We start from the raw sequence: 22,815 nt of genomic DNA on the forward strand, positions 1-22,815 counted from the left end.
TTCATGTGGCCTGTAAGGTAGAAGGATTTTATGTCGTAGCTGACTTATGATTATTTAAATTCTTTTTTAACCCTTGAAGCAGGAGGTGTGGTTGCCCAGCTGGGCTGCTCAAACAGTTGCCTTGCTATGACACGAGCAGACAGATATAATGTTGGGTTTCCAGTGAGTCTTTTTCCATAGTGAGTTCTTGGCCTTTATAAGAACTGCCAAGGCACTAATGAATGTGATGGTTATTGTTATACAAGGGTTGATCTGATGTAAACACATTCTATACAAGGTAGCTGAGAATTAAATTATTGCTTAAAAAAATCCAAGCACAATTCCTCAGAGGCTAAGGTGCAATAACTCAATATTTGAAAGATGTGTATGGTTTTTGAATGCATCCTTTCACCTCAAGGTGTCTGAGTGCTGTTCGCATATGGATGTTCATGGGATCAGTTCCTGTGAAGTAATTAGATCATCTGGGTTGTGAGGTTTGTGATATTTATCAGGCATTTTCTTTTCAAACACTGTTACAAGGTGAGCCTTAGTTGGGTATCTGTAGAAGGAAGAGCATGTTTTTGCCATCTCCTTGTTTGTTGGAAAAGAACCTTTGTTTGTTCTGTTCTTCTGGAGTGTGTATTTATTTTCTTGCACATTAAGCAGTGTTGATGCAAGGAAAAAAAAAGAACAAAAAACCCAAACAAACCCCCAAACTATAAATTAGTAGCAGTGAATTTTATTTTGTAGCCAGTAAAATGCTTATAGAAGTATATTTTTGAGGTGTTGTCAAAAATTAGGTCAGAATACCTCTGAGATGAAGTTTTCTTTATCTCAAGAAATGACCTGGAGAAGCTGGAGAGGAAGGCAGTTTGGGAAAGGGACAGGGTAGCTGAGTCACAGGGAGAATAACTGTAAGAATAGAATGACAGTCAGTAGAACCACAACCAGCCAGGCTTCCTAAGGGAAAGCTAAACAGAAATCTGGTTTTAAATGTATCCTGCCTCTGACTTAGCAGATTTTTTACTGAACTATGGAGAATGTTTCCTAAAAGATCTGGAGGCGAGGAGCACTACAGCTATAGCCTAATGAGTTTGACATCAGTAGTATGCAAGACTCTAGAGAATTTTTGAAGGAAAGAATTAATTAACAACATGAAACTAAGTAGACTGAGTCCTGTGTGCATTTGCTAAAGATAGTTCATGCCTGACTGACTTGCATCTTTTGTAAGAATAAGTGACTGAATTCCTTTCTCCTTGAAAGAAATGGAGTAGCTCTAATCTGCTGGGAAGTTGATAATGGATCATACTTATTTTTAAGGTAGAAATACAGGAGAATTAGTGCAAGAGCTGATACTTGGGTAAAGAGTAGTATGAAGGAGAGGAAGCAGAAACAGAACTGAGTCAGAAGAGGAACTACTGGTTAGAAAGGTACTTGCTAGAAGTGTTTCTCAAGATTGAAAGTGGTGCCGGTATTGTTTACACCATAAAATTGAACCGTGATAAGCAAACTTGAGGAATCGGTATTTTAAAGGAAAACTAGAAAGTTGTGCAAGAGCTGGACAATAAGGAGTACTGGATTATAAAAAATGGGGTGCCTTTATGAAGCTGTGCAATAGGAATGAGTAATAACAGTATAAGCTTGGGAATTGACACAAGGAAATGTCTGGAAGTGAGCTGAGACCACATGCGATCAAGGCTAAGTCACTAAAGTAGTGTGATTTGAGGACAAGAATGAAAATGCATGTAATTTTGTTGTGTGATAATATGTTTATCAATGCATATAAATTCTGGTCCACTTTTCAGAGAAAGGAATCTGAATTCTCTCTTCCGGAACTGGATGAGATAATCCCTTCGCAGTCTGTATTAAAGAAGAAAGTAGAAGAGCTTCCCTAGCTAGGCTAACAAAGTAGATTTGGAGGCTGTATTCACCTTTGTAGGTATAGAAACATTCTTCCCTTTTCCTCTCCTGTCTCTTCACAGCTGGTAAGCAGAGGCAGTTGTGGTAAGCTGCAATGGGGAACTGAGGTGGCCAAAAAGCAAGCCTTGTTTTGGTGGGTTGCTTTTGAGGTAGTTTTTTCACAGGTTCTGTTTGCCGGATGGGCAGCTGCAGAGAGCAGACACATGGGCACAAGGAGGCTGGTGAGGGCGAATCTCCTCTCTTGACCTGCTGGCTACATTTCTTTTGATACAGCCCAAGATGTGGTTGGCTTTCTGGGCTACAATGTGTGAAGTGCACATTGCTGGCTCATGTTGAGTTTTTTGTCAACCCCCAGATCCTTCTCCACAGGGCTGCTCTCAATGACCTTTAAAGTATTGATAATGGCCTTTGAAGTATTAATTGAAACATTGCATTACATCTAGTTGCGTTCCAAGAAACTGTTGCGAAGTTAAAAATAAGGAGGAAAAACCAGCCATTTAATCTAAATGAGTGTTGGCACAAGAACCAGTAGATATGAACTGTCAGAGTATGTGCTGCAGACTTCATAGCTGAAACTGAAGTGCAGAAAAGCAAAGGTCTACTGCAGTGCTCAAATGGATGTCACTCAGAGTAAATTTGGAAAGCTTAAGATCATAAGATCATAGAGCTAGGCTGCCTGTCCTAACAGGAATCAACCTGGTTTACCTGAGAAGGCTCCTTTCAGTTTCTGTTCCCACCTCTTTTCTCTGTAGTCTTACTAGGAAATGCATGTGGAGTTAGGATTTTCTATGGGTTTCTTGGTGCTAGATTCTTTCATTAGCTGCTTTGCTTCTGAAGGTTCATCACTTGAAATGTACAGCTCTTCCTATTGGTTAACTTAAAGGATAAGCATGCAAAGGCTTTGATGTGCAGTTTGGAAATGTATAGGAATACCTTTTTCTTTCACAGACTTGAAAAATGATCCATATGCATTCATTTCTGAAAGAGAAGGAGTCAGAGAATCTCTTTCTGTGTGTCTTTGGATTTGGAATATGAGCACCACAATTGTTCCTAATGCTCCTTTCAAGGGCTGACTGTTTAACTGGGGGTCTTTTTGCTGGAATATAAAAGACAAAGTGAAGTGTTTCCGTATGTTCATTGTTAAATCTGGGGATCTAGTTACCCAGGCAGTTGTTAAAAGCTTGGGAGTTACCACTCGTTGTGAAGGCTTTGTGTTATCTGAAAACTAAAGCAGTAAAAATTGTGAACACATTGGGAGGAATTTTCTCTAGCAAGTAGGGAGTAAACTTTTGGAGAACCTGCAGGCTTTTGTTTGTTTACATGAGCAGACTGCCATCCTGTTTCTTTGGGCCTCTTAGTTACTGTGAATCCCCTGAGCTGAGCTGTGAATTCAAGGAGATATGCAAAAGGTGCTGGTTGCTGTCTCTTTTTGCTAAGGATTAGAGGTAGTTATGGCAGAGTGTCCAGAGAATGGGAGGAGAAACTTGACTGCAAACTACAAGGTCCACCTAGTATTTGACACACTTCCAACAGGCCCATTAAGGAAGGGAATGACAATTGGCAGGAAGCAGGGATGGTGGCTGGTTTTTTGGCTCTGTATGTGCTGGCTGAATTATTATGGGAACTCTACTCGGTGAGTCATTAAATAGTGAATGTTCTGCAGCTGGCAGAACTCATGAGCAGTATGCATTCAATTATGGTTTTCACGCATCTGAAATGAAATCACAAACATTAAAAATTCCTTTTGTGATCCCTCTTTGCTATGTATAAGAGCAGTGGCCTCAGGAAAAAGTAGCAGCAAGCGCTTCATCATATGTAGTTGCTCAAACTCTTGCTCATTAATGTAAAACACACTGTTTTGGTGCAGTAGGAGTTCTACACACTTCTCGTGCTCTGTAGGACTCAAGGCTCAAAAGCACTGGGGAGCAAAGTGAGAATAAGGGAAATCTGCTGCAGAAATGGTCTGATATGTTTTGGAGTATATGTAGCTGCTCAACTCATTACCTACTGCAGCAGGTTCTGTTGATCTGCTTCAGTGTAAGGTGGTAAGACTTGGACTTCAGGACTATTTCTTCTGGAGTGTCTGAAAACAAATTCCTCAGTAGTTTTGAGGAACTGTAGTAGTGAGTGACTAGTGATTTCAGAGCAAAAAAGGGGAAAGCTTTTTTTCAGGATCATGAAACACTTTAATTACAAGCAAGTGATAAAGCATTTAATTTGGCTTACAACACTTTGATTTTTGAAAATATTAACTAGTGTGGAAGGTCCTTACCTGCCTTATAATAGGAGTCTTTAGCAAGAATGTAGCCTGAACAGACCTTAACTAGAAGATGCAAGTTATGTTGAAAATGGAAAGACCTTTGATTTATAGTGATGGTGGAAGACTGAAAGTCCTGAGGTCCTCCAGTTTTGATCATGTGTGCTGTGACTTGTCACTTGAGCTCTGCCTCCAAACTTTATTTACATGGAGAAGCAGAGAGATGATAGTCTCTGAGAGTGTAGGAAGGCTTAAAATATCACAAATACTCTAGAAATAATTCATTTTGAAGGCACAGTTAAAATGAGAACTAATGCATTTTTAAAGGAGAGGATGGAAACATTTCAGCAAAGATGGAAAAATTTGTGGGTAGGCAGGTACAACTTGTGTGTAGGTAGAGCTAGGTACAAAGTCCCTGTAAACCCCCTTTCTAGTTGCTGAGAAAGTCCGTGGTCCTTTTGTTACTGCAGCACCTGACCTGCCACAACAATCCCTAGCTTCTCCTGATGCTGCAAGGTTTCTAATCTACTCATATCTGAGTGAACTCAGGCCCTGTGTCACCACCAGTGAGGCTGCACAGAATCTCACTTCAGTTGGGGCAAAGCCCAGTTTTTCTGCACTTGGTGTCCTGAGCAGTTGTGCACATTACTGCTGACCTTGTGCAGCAGGTGACCATTGTCTCACGTATCCTCTTAAGACATTAAAATTATTCCACTTTACTCTTGGCTCTCTTTAATATATGTGTTTTGTACTTTGTTGTGGAAAAAAGTTAAATTGTGAGTGGTAGGGAAGGTGAGGGAAGTGCCCTGTGTGCCCTGGAATGCTTATGCTCACGTCAATTTTGTTTTCCTGGGATCTTTGATCGGTGAAATAATGGCAGTGTATCTTGACCCACCTCTCTGTACTTCTGTGGAGGATGACATTTCAAACTCCTACAGACATGGGAATGGATTACTGTAAATACCAAAAGGCATCTTTCTGTGGAATCCTAAAGTTTGCAGTAAGGACCTTCAAGGTTCTGAACTTTATTATGTAAATGTGATGTCAGCTTTCTCTAAAGTAGTGTCTGAGTGCTTGTCTGTTTGAGACTGTTTGTTTTTGTGTGGACTGTGCTTGAAGACCAATCCCCTTCGCTTGCCTGACCAGAGGTTTTCTTCCTGGCTTGCAAAGGAAACCCAAGACCAGGAATTAAGCTGATACTCATTTAAAGAGAAGAGCCTGAATATAGTCCTTCAGAGGAAAGAATGTCCTTTAATTCTTCCTAAATTGTGTATGTGATCTTCATAATTTGAAATTTTCAAATAATTGAACTTTGGAAGTTGGTGCTTGTTGTGATCTGCAGAAATCGGCGCCTGACATGGGCTGAGCAATCCGTGCACGTGGCCTTTTTCACAGGTGCCTAGGAAGCAGGTGTCTTCAAGCAGAAATATTTGCAATATAGTCTTGACTTTGCAGAATTAGGAGATATCTTAAGGAATGAGCAAGGTCAGTCTGCACTTTTTATCAAGTCTTGTGAACAGCTATGTTTCCAGGTCTGCTGCAGTCTTGATTGTAGCACATTTTTTTCTAGAGGGAAATATTGAAGTTGTTCTCTTCCTTAGATTCCATGGATGGGAAGTTTCAGGGGAGCACTTCCCAGCCTTAGTCCCTGTTTTGTTTGCTGCCTTTCTTCTAAGACTCTGCTTTACTGGAGAATTATTTTTTTTCCCTTCTTGATCTTTGTCACTCCAGTAGTTGCTGTGATTCTCTTAGATGTTCTTGATGCTCTTAAACATGCAGGTGAAGTGTATGTTTTGTCTTTAAATTCCTCATGTCTTTGCTTCTTGGGAGCACAGTAGGCAGAGATTATGCATTAGGTAATCTTGTCTAGTGATTAAACAAGATCTTGTTAACGGAACAACAGAAACAAAAATAAGTTGAAAAGGAGCTAGGCTGGAATCAAGCTGAAGTGCTTTGTTCCTATTTCTATTGATGATAACCTGTAAACATTAGGACAATTCTTTTTGTTGCCTGCTTTAATAATATTAAAGCATTTTAAAGGATCGTTATGAGCATGAAGTCTCCAAAGAAGTTAATTATAGCATATATCAAGTATCAAAGATTAGTCTTTTGTCTAAAATATGTGGATTTTATTCTCAACAATTTGTCACTTTTAAGGAGTCTTTTACCTTTTATTTGTAAGGCTACTTTAATTGGCATGGGGTGCTAATAATTTGAAATGCACGATGAAGTGCTAAGTACACGTACTTCTGCAAACAGTGCTGCAAATTCTGATCTCTCGTGTAGAGTTAATGATGAGTTCCATTTTTGCATATCTTAATCCACTTACATAGTACTTAGTGTTCAGTGTTCAAGAAATGCTTCAGAGTATGGTTGATTTGTTTGTTTCTTTGTTTTGTTTCTTTGTTTAGTTTTTCAAAGGACTCTGTACTTCGATAATCTTGCAGTCACTTCTATGAAGTGTTGCCTGGGAAGTGAACTATTCCATACTGATGGAAGGATTCCACACTGGATATTTTTTCCATAGTTGCCCTGATATGCAAGTTGAGAGAGGGTCCCTAAATACCCATTTGCAGTTATGCAATGCTTCCCATAGTCTTCATACTTAACTTTCATCTTATGATTTGTTCTTTGTATGTGTCATAACATCTGAGTAGTTATTTAAATGTCCTGTGCTAGGAATTTTGGCCTTTCTCTTGAATAAATGAATGAATGCTGAGTCAATAAAACATGTATTACTATACTTCTGCTGCTCCTTTCATTTACCTATTTCATAAAGTTTTCAAATAGTGACTTGAGCTCTTGGCACTTGGGGTGGTAACATGATTTACATACATGTAGAATAAAGGGAGCTCAAAGCTGTGAAATCACTGAACAGAGATCACTCCCGCAGGAGTAAATTGGGACTTGCAAGGCTTGGCTTTGTGTTCCCTGGCCTAGTATTGTCTGACTTGATGATCTGTGCCTAATTTTGGTAATCCATCTCTTAGCTTGTGTGAGGTGCTGAGTTAATACACCTAAGGAATGCTGTTTCTAAAAGCAAGAAAAGTTGTGGGCACAAGTTATGAAAGCGAGTTCTCTGCTGCCCCAGCGTGGTGGGGGGCAGGACACAGGGCTGTGTGTCCCTGCACAGCACCCCTGCCTGCTTCCTTGGGGTCACCAAGAGCAGACTGTGTTCTGTGCTTCATTGTTACTGTGTATGTGCATCTTCTCAGCCCCATACATGGTAGTGTACCAGATTTACTGGCTTTCAAGAGTAATTCTGATGTTGAAACTTGTGAGGAAGGAGCAAATTCAGTAAAGAGCAATTCTGGGCCCAGATGTCCTGTGGCAGTCTGGATGCTTGTTGGCTCATAAGACCAAGGAATGTCTCTCTTGGACTGCATTGGCTCAGCAGTAGATGCTGGGTGAGTGGCACAATGGCCATTTCTAAATGGATGTGTAAAAGTGCTTACAAACGTGCCTGCTATCCTGTCCGCGCATTTTCCCAGGGGAAAGTGGATTCAGTGTATCATTCCTCAACTTGTTGCCAGCTCCTTGCTGTTGGGAATCAGGGTGTGGAGCAGAACTGAGGGAAGGCTGCGTGTATGAGTCTCATATGTGGGGTTGGGTGCTCTCCGGAGAGGGGAAATTCCATAGTCCTTGTGACTGGGTGTGCTCATTAAGAGCCCGTGGGCACCAGGATGGGCATTAAGAGCTGATCTGTGCATGAACAGTTGGCTGCTGCTGACCCCAGTCTCTCCACTGGCTGCTGTGTGGACAGCCATCTCTGTTAGGGGTAGGGATTGGGGTGCCCTCGCTTGTTTAATCAGATGAGCTGTTCTTTCTTGCCAGAGTTCATCCTATGTGAATTCTTGCTTTCTGTAATGGTACGAATCTTGTCTTGGTGGTATGGAATTCCCTAGCAAGTCCCTTTGGCTGGAATGGTTGCAGTAGCATTAAATTTCTTTTCTAGGAGGAGTGTGAGGTTTTTTGTTGTTATTTCTTTCTTCTTTCTTAGAAGAGACTGATAAGAAATGTTAAATAATTGGAAAGAGTGTCTGGAATGCATGCTAGCATGACGTTGAAAACAAAGGTTTTGATATTTCAGGTTTTTTAATCTTTTAAGGCACTCAATAAGAGTCAGAACTTTCCTAACCTAGTCAGAGTTTTTGAAGCAAACTTCAATGGTGATATTGTTCCTACAGCTGGTGCCTCAGAACTTGTATTCTAAGTGGCCACTCTATGGCTTTAGCAATATGGAGATGTGAGGAAGTGCCCATCTCAGGAGCTGAAAGAATAGAAACAACTATGCCCTGCCTCCTTGTTATATAAGTATGTATTATGTGCATTCTTCTCATATATTTTTGTATGCATATATACATGTATTATACATAGTTATTACAAATATTCATGTTTATATGAAAGAATAATGTATATTTAAAACTCTAAAATGCATATTATTATATGCGTGGGCTCTTCGGCTTGCAGATCCTGATCTGTTGGTTCTGGCATGCAAAAATGGAAGAAGTTTGTCATTTAAATTCAATTGTTATTCAAATAATAAATTGTTCTTAGAGCTGAAAGACAAACAATGCTCTTTGATTTTCTTTTGGTTGCATGCTGCAATTGTTATGGTGATTCAGATAAGGTCATTGGTGTGCTGGTCTTCTCTGGGTCTGGCTGTGCTAGGACTAATAAATTGGGAAAACTGATTTTAGAAATCCCAACTTTGAGTGAAGAGCAAATACTGACTTATTTATAAATGAGGTGTCAAGTTTTAGGTGTAATTTTAATCTGTTGGGTTTTTTGATTACTGCTGCTTAGTTATATTCTATTTAACATACTCTGCCTTTATTTTTTAGAGAGGAAGGGTTAGTATCCTTTAAATTAAATGTCTTGTAGTGATTTATGAAGGGAAAAGATTTTCTAAGTAGAAGTGTAATTAGTGGGTTTTGCTGATCTCCTTTGCTTAATTTCAAGCAATTATGCTACTGCCTGTTTGCTGCAGTCAAAGCAATGGGAGAAATCAAAGTAATTGTTTAGAGGATAGAATAGGTTTGCTTCTTGTAAATTAGACTCTGTAACTTACTGGAAGCACCCTTGGTCTTTAGCATAATACTGTCGTTTGAAAGATTTCAGACTTTTTGGAGATTAAATAATCTCTCCATTGTACCAATGCAAAAACTTAGTTGGGTCCAGATGTTTTTTTCATAACTTACCTGAAGAGAAATCTTCCAAAATACCTGTTATACTAAAGAAGAGAGCTTATATTGTGACTATAATTCAAATGTGATAGTAGATGAAGTGGGCTGCATGGGAAGGTTATACTGATTTGTGAGCACATTTTAAATTATCACTGTTTAGTGCTCGCTGAGGATGCTACTTTGACTAACAATTAAGCACTTTTCACAGGTAAGGAGAACAACCTTACCTGAGTGTAAATTAATGCCAGCTACCTGTCTAATGTTTGAGTGCAATAGTTTAGCTAGACATGCATATTTGGAAATTCCTCATTTATCAGTGTGCTTTTTAAACCTCTCTTCTGATTGTGTACTTGCAGTTTAGTAGAAGACACTAGCAATGTATTTTTCTTAAAGAGGAACTATCATGTTAACTCCTAGATGTAGGAACTGAAATGCATTTTTCCTTGCCTGCTCTCATGTTTCATTACTGTGACTTAATAAATGTGTAGTAAATTTATTCTGTCTAGGAAGTGCCTTTAAAGACAAGAACAAAACCAGAATACCTGAATTTTTTCCCCCCTGTAATCATGTGTTCATTGGTGCTTTGCATCCAAACTGTTAGATTCAATACAAACTGCATATTAAGGGTTACTTAATGCTGCAGAATTCCAGAAAAATAAAACATGCTAGTTCCAGAAATTCAGTTGTACTTCCGTTTAAGGAGTTCTTAAAAACTAGATTTTATTTTAACTTGATAATTCACAAGAGTTAAAGTATTTTGCATAGTGAAGAGCACAGTTATTTATTTCTCCCCTAAACCTCAAGACAATATTCTGTATTAGTTTTAGTTCTGAAATCTATCAGGACCTATCTGCTTACAGAACATGACAGCATGAACAGGCAAAACTCATTGCCATCAAAACCCCTTGACAGGCGTGAGCAATATTTCCAGCTGGAATAAAGATCCCTGACACTTGGAAGAGTAAGAAATGCCTGGAGATACTAGTTCATGTTTTATGTATTTGCATTTTTGAAGTCTCTCAGGAGTTCAGCTTGGAATTTGAATTTTGTCTTATTGAGGAGTTTTCTTTAATTCAACCGAGGTGACAAAATCCTGTAACATTTTCTCTGGCGGTCAGCTCTAAAAACTTGCGTATAGATCTTTGTTCCTGTTGACTACTGGGCTTTATGAAAAGATTTTATTTCTCGTATTGCAGGCATTTTTGTAGTGATACATATATTAATGACATACAGTGACATTTAAGTGCATATGCGTATATGGGTGGATTTACATAACAAGCCATTATAGTTAAATAAAAAATGAGCTCCTCTTTCTTCATTCTGTGAAGAGGTTGAAAAAGAGGTGTGAGACAGGTCTCTTCAGTAGTCCCATCTCTTCCTCCTGTCATGGTTTGTCTTGGGTTTGTGGTGGAAAATAATAAGAAAATAACTTTAAGTTGCCTTCCCTAGGAGCACTCCTCTGTAGTTTGCACATGCAGGCTGGGAAAGGTTTTTACTGAGACTCCAGTTGTTTGAAAACTCAGAAAACTGATAGAACTGAAATTCTGTCTACCCTATTATTACCACCTTTATACATGCACACTGCTCAGTTTCATAATTTTCAAGAACTGTGAGGTTTTAGCCATTTTTTTTAAGGCTGCTCAATATTCTTATAATACTTTGTTTTTGAAATAAAGGTTTCTTTCCTTGCAAAGGATTCCTAAGTGCAATTGATGCAAGTCTGCAGATTGAGCTGGAGAAATCAAGCAGAGCATGTAGAGGATGGGAAAAGTTAGGGTGAGTTTCATCTGCTTTAAGTCAGTCATCTCTAAGTTAGATTTAGAGCTAGCTCTCTTCAGAGATCATCAAAAGAAACCAATCAGATGAATCACCCTCTCCAGGTGTTTGTTTTCTTTGACTTTGCAGAACACTTAGGAAAACTGCCTCAGGTATCTTGCTTTTTGATGTACAGTCAGCTGACATGAGTCTCACCTGCAGTGACTGCTTATTTAATATCAAATTTCAAACTTTCTCATCACTGGACACTGCCAAGTTGGAAGAGGGATGGATGGAAGTCTTCCAGGACATTGCATGCTCTTCTTGCTGTTGGGTTGTCCTTTTTCCTGTTTCTTTGTTACTTCCACACTTTTGGTACTTTGGCCAGCATCAATTCTATTAAACTACAGAAATGTGATTCCTCCTTAGAAACCAGGATACTTCCTATATGGATTCCTTTAGGGGAGGAAGAGAAATAATAGTATGTCATAATGTAAATAGGTCTATCATAAAGTATATATGTAAAATAAATTATTTAAGGCCACTTAAGCAGTTTTAGTTTTGATTTGCCTGAGTTTTGTGATCTTCTCTCTTATACACAATGCATACAGAAATTTATATTAAAACTGATTTTTGAAAAAAGGCAAATAATAGAAAACAAGATTGTCATCAGTATCATTCAGGCCTGTAGAGTTTATTGAATTTGGAACTGACAGAGCCTGCAGAAATCCCTGTTGCTGGAATTATCTGATAGCAGCTGAGGTATTGATAGCATATTGTGAGCTAGAACAAAGTAGTTCTTCAGCAAATTTCACACTGTAAAAAGAACACAGAAGCCAGATTTCTCATCTTTATTAGGGAATTTAAAAAGGAGTGTTCCTTAGTGAATATGTGCAAAATACAATGGTAATTCTGAATGTGCTTGGAAGCAATGATGTCTCAAATCCTTACTTACAGTATTTCCCTGTCAGTGGAGTTTCCCAGTCAGGAGTGCTGCATTGAAGGTGTTTGGTGGAATCCAAGGAACTCAGAGCTTGCATTTGTTAGAAAGAAGCTCCTTCAGAGGGTGAATCTGAATCTCTCTCCGTTGGCCATGCAGTGAAATAAAATACCTGAGTTAGGACATAAGTGTAGGTTCTCCTTGACTATCTATGTTTTAAACTTAATAACTGTGCTATATTTATTGCTAAAGCTACTCCTGCAAGATTCTAGAAATAATTCTGTAAACAGTGTTTTTCAGCCAGTTTGAATCTGAACATCAGCAAAAGTTATGATATTGCTGACATTTATGTGAAGTTTCTACAATTTTAATTTTCTTATCTACCATTGCAGTTTTCTTATCTGTGACTCAAAAAGGATAGCAGAGAATTCTCACGATGTGTGTGTACTAAATGGCAGAGTTTTTCTGCTCCTTGTATGGATGCTGATTCCAGTGTTTGTCTCTCATTTAGATGTCAGATGCTCTTCTTTTTTCTTATTTTGTTAAACAGACTCTATGGGTTCCTCATAATTGCAGGGAATTACAGGGGCGACTTCTCTGAGAGGCTGCCAAAAGCTTCCTCCATGTCTGACAGAGCTAAGGAGAGATCCAGAGCTGGTGACTGCCTATCAGGGGTGGTGGTAGGACCTCTGGAATCCTGTATTTGAGAAGGAAAGTTATTGCAGGGAAGCAAATTGCAGCCAGAGAAGAGAGGAGTGATAGTATGTGAGAGAAACATCCCTGCAGAAACCAAGGCCAGCAAACAAGGAACGACTGGAGATGCTCCAGGCACTAGAGCATAGATTCCCCTGTGGTCTGTTATGAAGACCACAGTAAGGCAAAGCTGACCCCCTGCAGCCCATGGAAGTCCATGGTGGAGCAGAGATCCACTTGTAGACAACCCCATGCCAGAGCAGGTGAAAGCCTGAGGGAGGCTGTGGCCCCATGTGCTGGAACTTGTGACCCCATGGGGGACCAACGCTAGAATCCTAGAGGGCTCCACTCTGTGGAAGGGAGCCACACTGGAGCTGTTCATGAAGAACTGCAGCCTGTGGGAAGAGTTCACGTGTGAGAAGTTAATGGAGCGGTCTGCTGGAGCAGGGAAAGAGTCCTCCCTCTGAGGAGGAAGCAGCAGCAGAGATGTGTGATGAACTGACCATGAGTCATTCATGTCCCCCTGCACTGCTGGGGGGAGGAGGTAGAGAATCAGGAATAAAGTTAAGTCCAGGAAGCAATTAACACACCCCAGGGTGGAGAGAAGGTGTTTTCAAGATTTGGGTTTACTTCTTATTATCTTACTCTGTTTTATTGGCACAAAGTTAATTTTCCCAAGCCAAGTCTGTTTTGCCCATGACAATGACTGATGAGTGATCCGTCCCTGCCCTTATCTCGACTCATGAGCCTTTCATGATATTTTCTCTCCCTTACTTAGGTAAGGAGGGAAGTGGTACAGTAGCTTTGGTTGACTCCTGGTGTCCAGCCAGGGTCAACCCATTGTAACAGGGAATAAGAAAACGTGAAGTTGATACCAACAAGTATCAAGGCTGATTTCTCATGTTCTCCTGTTTCTCTTGTTCTTTGTGCCTTTTTCTGAAGCTGGCAATAGTTGTAGACAGTGACATCGTGTGTTAAGGTGAAGAATTTCAATTTTCCTTGGTACTCTAATTTTTCACAGGTTTTTTCTTTTGATGCTGTTGTTATTATTACTACTATTTTATTTCATTATCAATCAATTGCTAAGATTATTTATATGCTTGCTTTTTCATGCTTTTTATTTTTCATGTGTGCATTTTATAGCTCACTAGTTATGCTCCCTCACTAAATATCCTTGGAGAGAAGTTGCAGTATCAATAAACAGTTTCTTTTACTGAGAAATTTGTGTTTAGATTTTATTCACTGAATTAAGAAATACCATCTCAAGAGCTGGTGGAAGTGGCTGGAAACCCAGAGGAGTCTCCATAGGAAAAGAGGATTGCACTGTAAAGATGCTGATTGTGAGGATTTGTGGTAGATGTGTAGTGCAGTGCAAGAAATTGAAAGATTGTCCCTATTTCTAGGAAAAAGAGGTAAATGGTAATTAAATGAAAGGCAAAATTGAAAAGCAGGATTTATTAGTGAAAGGAAAAGGAAATACTTTTGTCCATTTTGTAGAACATGTTGCAGTTGGGGACATAAAAATATATAAACCAGTTTTTTGCTGTTAATATAGTTTCTGAGATGATTTAATGTCTTGCAGGGTAAAAGAGAGGCCTGCATGTGTTAGCATTGCCTAGTCATAAGTGCTTGAAGAGCTTGGAAGTCAAATCTGCTTTCTGGATATGTGTGCCCCATCACCCCTGCTGATGTTGCAGGTTTGGCAATGTGCTGCTCGCTCTATGTACATAGGGAAGAAGATATTCAGCTCTTGGGTGCTGTTTTCTGTTTGAAGATCATTTAAATTTCTCTTGAGGAAATGGAATTAGGCTCTAGAAGCTTAATCTGCCCAGGGCCTGTCAGTTAAACCTCAGAAGTCAGTCTGTGGATGCATTGAAGGAAGAGACAAGGAATGCTAGTTGGAAGAAAACCACTATTTTCCCATAATATTGCTAAGAAAAAAGTGCTAGGCTGAATCATAGAGGCCCGCTTGTATGGTAATTGTAATATATTCTCTCTTTTTTCCACTTTTCTTTCATTTGTTTGTTTAGGTTGAATTTTCTTATCCTCCCCTAAAAGCTGGAGAAGGACATGACAGTCAGAGTTTACCAGAGGAATGGAAGTACTTGCCATTTCTTGCCTTACCAGATGGCGCTCACAACTACCAAGAAGGTGAGAAATGAGAGAGAAAAGTTGTGTTTATTTCTATTGCAACTCAAAGAAAAAACTGATATCTGAACAGCTGACCAATGATTCTTTTTCTGTTAGACTTTCTTTTTTGTTTAAGTTATGAAATACATTGGCAATGGTATGTTCCTTTAGGTGCAAATAGAGGTGTACCTCCTACATCCAGAATTCAAATGTCAGTAAAAACTTCAGGGTTACATATCAATTTTGCATAGTTCTAGCACAAAACAAGGCTGCTGGCTTTCTCAGAAGTTCTTTGAAGGGTGAATGAATTCTCCTCCATGAATTTAGAGATTATTAAAAGGACCTACAAGTCATGGAAAGTCATGTCAGTATGGCTTATATGGTAAAGCCATGGCTTGAGCTTTGAAAGGATATTTGTTGGCAGAATAAAGACAAATATTCATTTGCCATATAGTCACCACCAAGTTTGTGGCATCTTTTATTATTTTAGTATTGCATTTATTAATTTATTAGCAGTTCTGTTAATCCCTGACATTTATATTGTGTGCAGTAGTTTAATCTTTTTTTTTCTGGAGAGCAGACAAGGAAGTCACTTTTAACAGCAAAATCACAGAAACCTTTTAATACTACTTTTAATTCATTTTGTTTCTTAACTTGGTATACTTAGCTTCCTTATTGTCTAGCTTTTGGAGATCTCATTTGGAAACAAAGGAAGTTTATCAAAATAATCCCTTTCCTAGCAGCAATAAGGGTGTCTCTCTGGTTTGGATCATGATTTTTGCTGAATTTTTGCATTTTTAAACACATTACAAGAAGTAGGCTATATTCAAAGCTAGGAAAATCACATGCATCTGCATTTACCTAATCTCTCTTGTCTCAGTACCATTCCAGTTAATACTCAATTTTGAGCATTTTTGTTGCTGTACTAGAAGAATATAAATGTTTATTTTTTAGTAAGGAAAAAAGGAGTTGGCAGCAAAGGGGAAATATATATATATCCCTGTGTTTTGTAGGCAAGAATACACATGAACTTGAACCAGGCAAATAGATTTTCTGATAATAATTGTATTTCTTTTACTGTAACTTTATTAGATATCTGGTTTTTGAGTTTTAAACTAATTCCCGTGGGTAGTTGCATTTGCAAAGAGGATGACTTGGTACAGAAAATCATCTTACAGGCTTTCTAAAACCCTAGGTGATCTCCATAATATAAGCTTGATCAAGATGGTAAGCTTTGTTATAAAAAGTCTGCCTCTCTGTTGGTCATAATGCATATGGGATTGTCTCTCCTGTTCATTTTCTTACTATGAAGCAAACAAAAAATTAACAGTTGGTTTCAAAAACGATTTCACTTATGTTTTGAAAGGAGAGGGCAACTGTCTTTGCTTAGCATTTAGCAACTTTTTTTGCTGTAGTAGAAGGGATGTGTGTGTTTCAAGCCATAAAAGTCTTTCTCTTGTCATATTTTATAGAAACTTTTGTTTTTCGTTTTGCGTGTGCACATAGACAATAATTATTTTCTGTAAGACTATGTTTATTTTAAAAGCATAAATTGCTTTTTATTTATTTTAAAAGCACAAATGCTTTTTGGTAGTGTAGTGTTGGTGCTGGTGCAGATATCTACTTTGGCAGTGGTAGGAGCTTCTCTATCCTTTCAACTGTGTGTATCCTCCTTGCTGTTTGTGGGTTTTTTTCCTATCTTGACTGTTTGCTTTCTTAATGGCATCACACTCCCAATTGTACACACTGACTCACAGTGCCTTGCCTTTGTTCCTTTGTCCTGAATTGGGAAAGCAGCATGCCTGTAGGTTTCTGTGGTGCTTCTCTGCTGTCAGTAGCTGCTTCTGAAAAGCAGTGTTAGCTTGGTCTGGCTAAATGTGAAACTGTCCTGAAGATTCTTCCACAAATTGTCTTGCAGTGTGAAAACTAATTTGGATCCTATAACTTTATAGGTGACTTGTTCCATTTTTTTCTTTTTTTTTTTTTTTAAATAGGTATGTGCCAGTACTTTCTACAGTAAAACTTTAAGGGATGCAGAAAATAAGTATACTGAACTCTTGTTAATGAATTACAAAATAGTCTTGTCTTTTTTCCTAGATACTGTGTTTTTCCATCTGCCTCCAAGATGCGGGGATCGAACCACGGTGTATGGTGTCTCTTGCTATCGGCAGATTGAAGCAAAGGTAGCTTTCCAAGTTGTGAATTAATGAATAATAGGCTTGATGCATTAATAAACCTAAAATTCAGCGGCTTGCATTACACCAACAGGCAAAAAACTGCATGATTGTCTTACATTAAAAGTCTGTGAAAATACTCACAGTATGTAGCTCCAGAACTTGAGTATTCTTTACAATACATAAGCAGTAGTACTTTCTGATACTTGAAATGTTCAAGGCAATTGAAAAATATATTTGGTTTCTTGAAATCCAATCCAGCTATCAGCACCAAGGAGCAAAACTCAATTGACAGTCTGTTAGGTGGCAAAGTTAAGTTTCCAGGAAGCAGGCCTTTTAGGTGGAGAAAGTTGAAATTTCTACCCACAGAGAATTTGAGTACTTCCTGGGATCTGACCATGCTAGTGTAGGGATGTATCACTTCACCTACTTCCTTTGCCAAATGTACACTTGCAGAGTAGACTGGAATCTTCCCATTCATGGTAGCTGCTTAGTGATACCAACCAAAAATTGAGGGAACCCACAGTGTGCACATGATCACACTGATCATTTGATCTACTCAAATCATCTTGAGTTTTCAAAAATGGTAATGGTAATTGCCAAGAATCTGAATGTCATGTGGGTTTGAGTTTTAATTTGTACTCATTGTGTATGTGACAATATAATCTCTGTTTCTGTGTTAATACATTACATCTTGATTATATTTCAAGTTCCTGTTCTTGCTCTAGGAGAAATTTTGCATGCGCAAAATTTTAAATCCATTTCCTTTGAACTAAATTCCGTGTTGGTTTTCACTCACTCATTAATTTTGCAGCAGCCTTTACTGTATTCTGTGATTTGGAGTCTTGCTGTATTTAACTATGTATTTAACTTGGCTTTATTGTGCTCTTGATTCCAGTTTGTTTTTTAGTAACCAATTAAGAAGATAAATAGATATTTAAAATTAACTATTTGAAACAACTAGAATAAAACCCAATGTGTTTCATATGACAGCTCTAGCACTCTCTCCATCTGTCTTTCGTGATGTGTGGGCTGCAGTCCATATATTTTCTGTTTTGTATAGTTAAATGAATCATTGTGTATATTCTGCCCTCACCATTTCTAGGTTTGCTGTTAAGTGCTGGGACAATTTGTTCTGACTGAGAGTGTAGCTTATTTTATGGATAAGCTTTTATTTTATGGATGGCTCAAAAAAGATGTTTGAGTATGAAACAAACAATTTCTTGGCAGAGACATTTTAATCTGGTCCATTTTCACAGATGATGTTAGAGAAGAGCAAGTGATATGTTGTCCTTTCTCTCCTGTACATTCCCCTGAGCTAGAATGCTATTTCCTTTTCCAGGCTGTTGTCTTTTTCTCACGCTAGTGTCTTTTGAACAGTGCTTTGCCAATTGTTACAGCTGTATTTGAATCTTTGCTGAACACAATGAGATGAGAATACAGCTCTGACATCTCAGTGTTTTTACTAGGTAGAGTCATAGAATCATCATACAATGGTTTGGGTTGGAAGGAACCTTAAACATCATCTATTTCCTACTCCCTGTCATGGGCAGGGATGCTGCCCACTAGACCAGGTTTCTCAAAGCCTCATTTAGTTTATCCTTGAAAGCTGTCAGGGATGAGGCTTCCACAGACTCATTGCTTTCCTGGCCAACATCCAAGTGGTTGAATTTCCCCTTCAGGATGAGAGTTTGCGAGCACAATGCTTTCTGTAGTTGAAGCAAGGCCTGGTCAACAGGCTCCCCCGAACAGGCAGCTTGTAGTACACCCCAGTCCGGTGTCCTTTGTTAGTGTTGTCCTTGATTGCTGCCCACAAACTCTTGACCTTTTTGTGGCTGCTCCTCAGAGGCAGCTCTTTACAATCTAGCTATTCTTTATTGTAGGGGATGACACCCATGCCCCTCCTTTCCAGCCTATCCCTTGTGAAAACATAAGGGCATACTGTTGCATGGTTTGGATATTCTACCATAGCTGGTTTTAGGATTTTGTTTCAATAGGGGTGTAGTATGTGGCAACTAGACTTGGGAAAGAATTCCTTTTGAAATTATGTTTGGGTAAAAGCACTGTAATACTTCTATTTTTTAGGCGTTAAAAGTACGGCAGGCAGACATCACCCGAGAAACTGTACAGAAAAGTGTCTGTGTTCTCAGCCAGCTGGTAAGAGTGTTTGTTTAACTCCCAAAACACTTTCAGGTAACCTTAACAATTGTTTTTCCATATTCTTATTTGCAACATTTGTCTTCAAACATCTGTCTTAGCCATTGCAGAGTAAAGTTGAATTGGAAGACTGTGTCATTTGAGTGAGCTGCCTTGGTTTTTGGTATCCTCTTGTAACTGGAAAAGTGTCTGTTGTTATGGATGAGGATACCTATTTGCACTTCTGATCCTTCTTAAATGCTACTAACTCAATTTCATGTGGTAGAATCGATGAGTTTGGCTGGTATAATCATAGAATGGGTTAGGTTGGAAAGGGCCTCAAAGATCATCTAGCATAGTAGCTGGAGAGAGTGGCTACCACCTTCAGCTGTGAGGGAGATTTTCTGATAGCCACACATACGCATATTCTTGCTTTGAAGAGATACCTTTTATTTCTACCTATTCATCAAAAGCTACTGGTCATCAGGCAGGGAACAGAAATTCTTGTTGTGCTTAAAGCTGAAGAAAGAATTATTACTGGAGCTATTACTATTATGAACAGCATTAAAGCTGGAAACTGCTTTTCCAGAAAGATGTTTAGTGAGGGTATGGTACATGCAAATGGAAAGAAAATTAAATTATCATCATTTAAAATGAGCACAGGAAAAAGATGCTGGGAATTAGCCAGTGAGGACTGCTCATCCATGAACTTCATGTATAATGAAGTGTCAGTATTGCAAGATAAGCATGGAAGAAGATTAAAGTTCAAAATGAGTGACTAAATAGTTTTATTCACTTGGTTTTGTGTTTGTTTTTCTTCCAAGCCTTTATATGGGTTACTTCAGGCAAAGCTGCAACTCATCACACATGCATATTTTGAAGAAAAAGACTTCTCACAAATTTCAATTCTAAAGGTAACTTTCCAGTAAAATCCACACAGAACAGCTTTCAGTGTGTAGCCACAGACTTACTTTAATATAGTGCTCAAATATGCGTTTTGCATAAGTCATTCAGTTATTCAGCTTCTGTAATACTTTAACATGAACTAAATGTACTAACATAATCTGACAGAGTCAACTTTCTGATTTGTTATGAGATACGAGTTGGTTGTCAGCCTATATCTCTGTTGATTCCCTTAGTAAAGTTTAGTTTTCTTTCTGGAATAAGCCACTGAAATCCTTAAATAAGTTAATTTTATTTATTCTGGATTTTGTGTGACCATGTGCCATTAACACCTGGGGGGGGTGGTTTGCCTTTGTTCTAACTTTTACAGGAACTTTATGATCATATGAATAGTTCCTTGGGCAATACTTCGTTAGAAGGGTCACAAGTTTATCTTGGTAAGTGACTTGTTTTGTACAAAGCAGCAGAGATGATGTTACACTAAACAACACATGCCTCTCTTGAACTAATTTGTTTATGTGCATTAATAGATTAGGCACCAGAGATCTGCATTTCTTTGTTAATGGATTTAAATAAATGTAAATGGAGTGTTGCTTTCATAATAGCTGCAGATCGAAAGCTGTATTACTCCTTTACCTAACAGTCTGACTAGCAGCTGTTTATCTGCTTTTGGTAATTAATGTTTAGATTGAGCACCCCACACCATCAAATTGTTCAAGCTTGCATCTACCCCTTATTTAGGATATCTTACCATCCAGTTCTGGCTCTTCCCTGTGCTTTCTGAATGCCCTGTGTAGTATTTACCTCAGTGTTTCCCTGTTGATGCGTGGCAGCCAACAGATGTTAGCTCAGAGCACAACTGCTCGTGTTTTTATTGTCTCTATTGTCGATAATTTGTTGCTCCTGCTGAAAAAAATAAAAAATTGTTTATGAATTCTGCCGTTGAAATAACCAGGTTCACACAGAATCCATAATGGGTATCTCCCTCATGCTGCAAAATGGTGGCAAGAAGTAAATTAGTATTCCTGTCAGCTGTTGAATTTTAATAATTGCTCTCTTTTTGGTGTCTCAGGTCTGTCTCCTCGGGATCTTGTTCTCCATTTTAGACACAAGGTAGGCATTCTCTACTAGATATTTGAAGGGCTGCACTATTTTGGGGAGTAAAATGCTTTGTAAGGAGCAGAAAAATAAGCATAAATAGACATACCTGAGTTAGGAGTAAGAAGACTATTTCTTAAATACTGCTGTTTAGGGGCTCCTGATTTTTCCCTCCCATTCCACTGCATAACTTCAATGAAAGCACATTCCAGACTAAGAAATTTTGTTAGCCTGAGGGATTCCTGGAGATTTCTAGGTTTGTGTGACGTTTTTTAGTCCTTTCCCAAAGTGCAAATGCTATCTCATTTGTGATCATGTTTCTATTTCCTGTTTCTCATTTGATGAATGTGATAAAAGATTATTGCTAAAGTCTGTGCAGACACAACTTGGAGCATTTATCCCGTGTTTTGGAAATTTTGTAGCTTCTGTGAACACAAAACCTGAGGGGACTTGGACCTGTCCTTCTTTTTCCTAATTTCTGTTGAAATTGAATATATAGATATGTACTATAGCTAAAGTAGAAATAGCATTTAGAATCTTTTATTGACTGAGATGCATCAAGGAAAGAACTTAGAGAATCTGAATTTCATGGTGTATTTGAACCTGCTCAGTAGATTTTTGGGGTAGAACTTGCTTTTGCTTAGCTTCAGATGTCTGCCAATCATACCCCAGAAGCACTTGTGTTTTTTCTTGAGTGTCGGGAGTCTGGGCAGCCACTCCTGATCTAGATGCCTCATCGGTAGATGCCTAAAATTAAGTGAGGTGAATACTATTCTTGGCATTTTGCTGGGTTTTTTTCAGTAATTCTGAACTGGAGGAACTCTTTTATGTTTATGTAGTTTACTGTTTTTTAAAATTCTGGAATTGCACAACATGTCCTTTCTGCTAAGCTACGTATGATTCAAATGACACATTTCTTGTTTGTGGAGGTTTTGGTTGTTGGGGTTTTTTTTTTCATCTCATGCTATTTTTAAATGTGTGCTCAGGTGGAGAAAGGGTATTGGAACACTGGTTTCCACTGGTAAAATTCATTTGGTCATTTGATTGTTATGCAGTGATGAACATAAAACCTTGAACAAGAGGTTATGCTTGCACATTATTTTTGAAAAATGTCACTGGTTCGCTCACCATTTTTTATTATTGTGGGTTTTTTTTCAGGTCTTGATCCTTTTTAAATTGATTCTTCTAGAGAAAAAGGTAACGTTTTGTAAGCTGAGGCAGGTAGTTTAAATAGAAATGCATCTGTTAAATATTATTCATCTGTAAAATAGAAGCATCTGAATTCATATCAACAGCTCTGCATCAATATATAAATTGGGTTATTAGGCTAAAAGAAGCTGCTGTGTGTTTATCTATAAATTTGCCTCTATTTCTGCTCTGTCCACACCTTGCTTCTTTAATCCCAGCCAAAGAAAAGTGTGCTGAAATGCAACTTAACCTGCTGTAAAATATAGGACAGGATACACATCATGCAGATAGGTACCTATGTAGAGGAACCAATGAGAGATATGGGTACCTAAAAAGGCACAGCTTTATAGAAATCCAGTAAATAGAACTTCTGGTTCAGGCTTTAGATAGACAGACCAAAAGAAACAAGTGCTTGTAGTGCCTTTCATACCTGAGCTCCATGGACACCTGCAGGAG

The 22,815-nt window shown here is 38.5% G+C and overlaps 1 protein-coding gene across 1 annotated transcript in view; it reads left to right on the forward strand.

Annotated features, from left to right (window-relative positions):
* Positions 1 to 22,815, forward strand: part of AVL9 (AVL9 cell migration associated) — a 40,719-nt gene that overhangs the window by 801 nt on the left and 17,103 nt on the right. Inside the window, exons 2-8 of the mRNA XM_079302639.1 lie at positions 14,761 to 14,881; positions 16,958 to 17,043; positions 19,120 to 19,191; positions 19,995 to 20,084; positions 20,444 to 20,510; positions 21,146 to 21,186; positions 22,330 to 22,368. Of these exons, the coding sequence (XP_079158765.1) occupies positions 14,761 to 14,881; positions 16,958 to 17,043; positions 19,120 to 19,191; positions 19,995 to 20,084; positions 20,444 to 20,510; positions 21,146 to 21,186; positions 22,330 to 22,368 (516 nt within the window). The remainder of the gene's footprint in view (positions 1 to 14,760; positions 14,882 to 16,957; positions 17,044 to 19,119; positions 19,192 to 19,994; positions 20,085 to 20,443; positions 20,511 to 21,145; positions 21,187 to 22,329; positions 22,369 to 22,815) is intronic.

Source organism: Erithacus rubecula (assembly GCF_903797595.1).
Source record: "Erithacus rubecula genome assembly, chromosome: 3".
NCBI lineage: Eukaryota > Metazoa > Chordata > Aves > Passeriformes > Muscicapidae > Erithacus > Erithacus rubecula.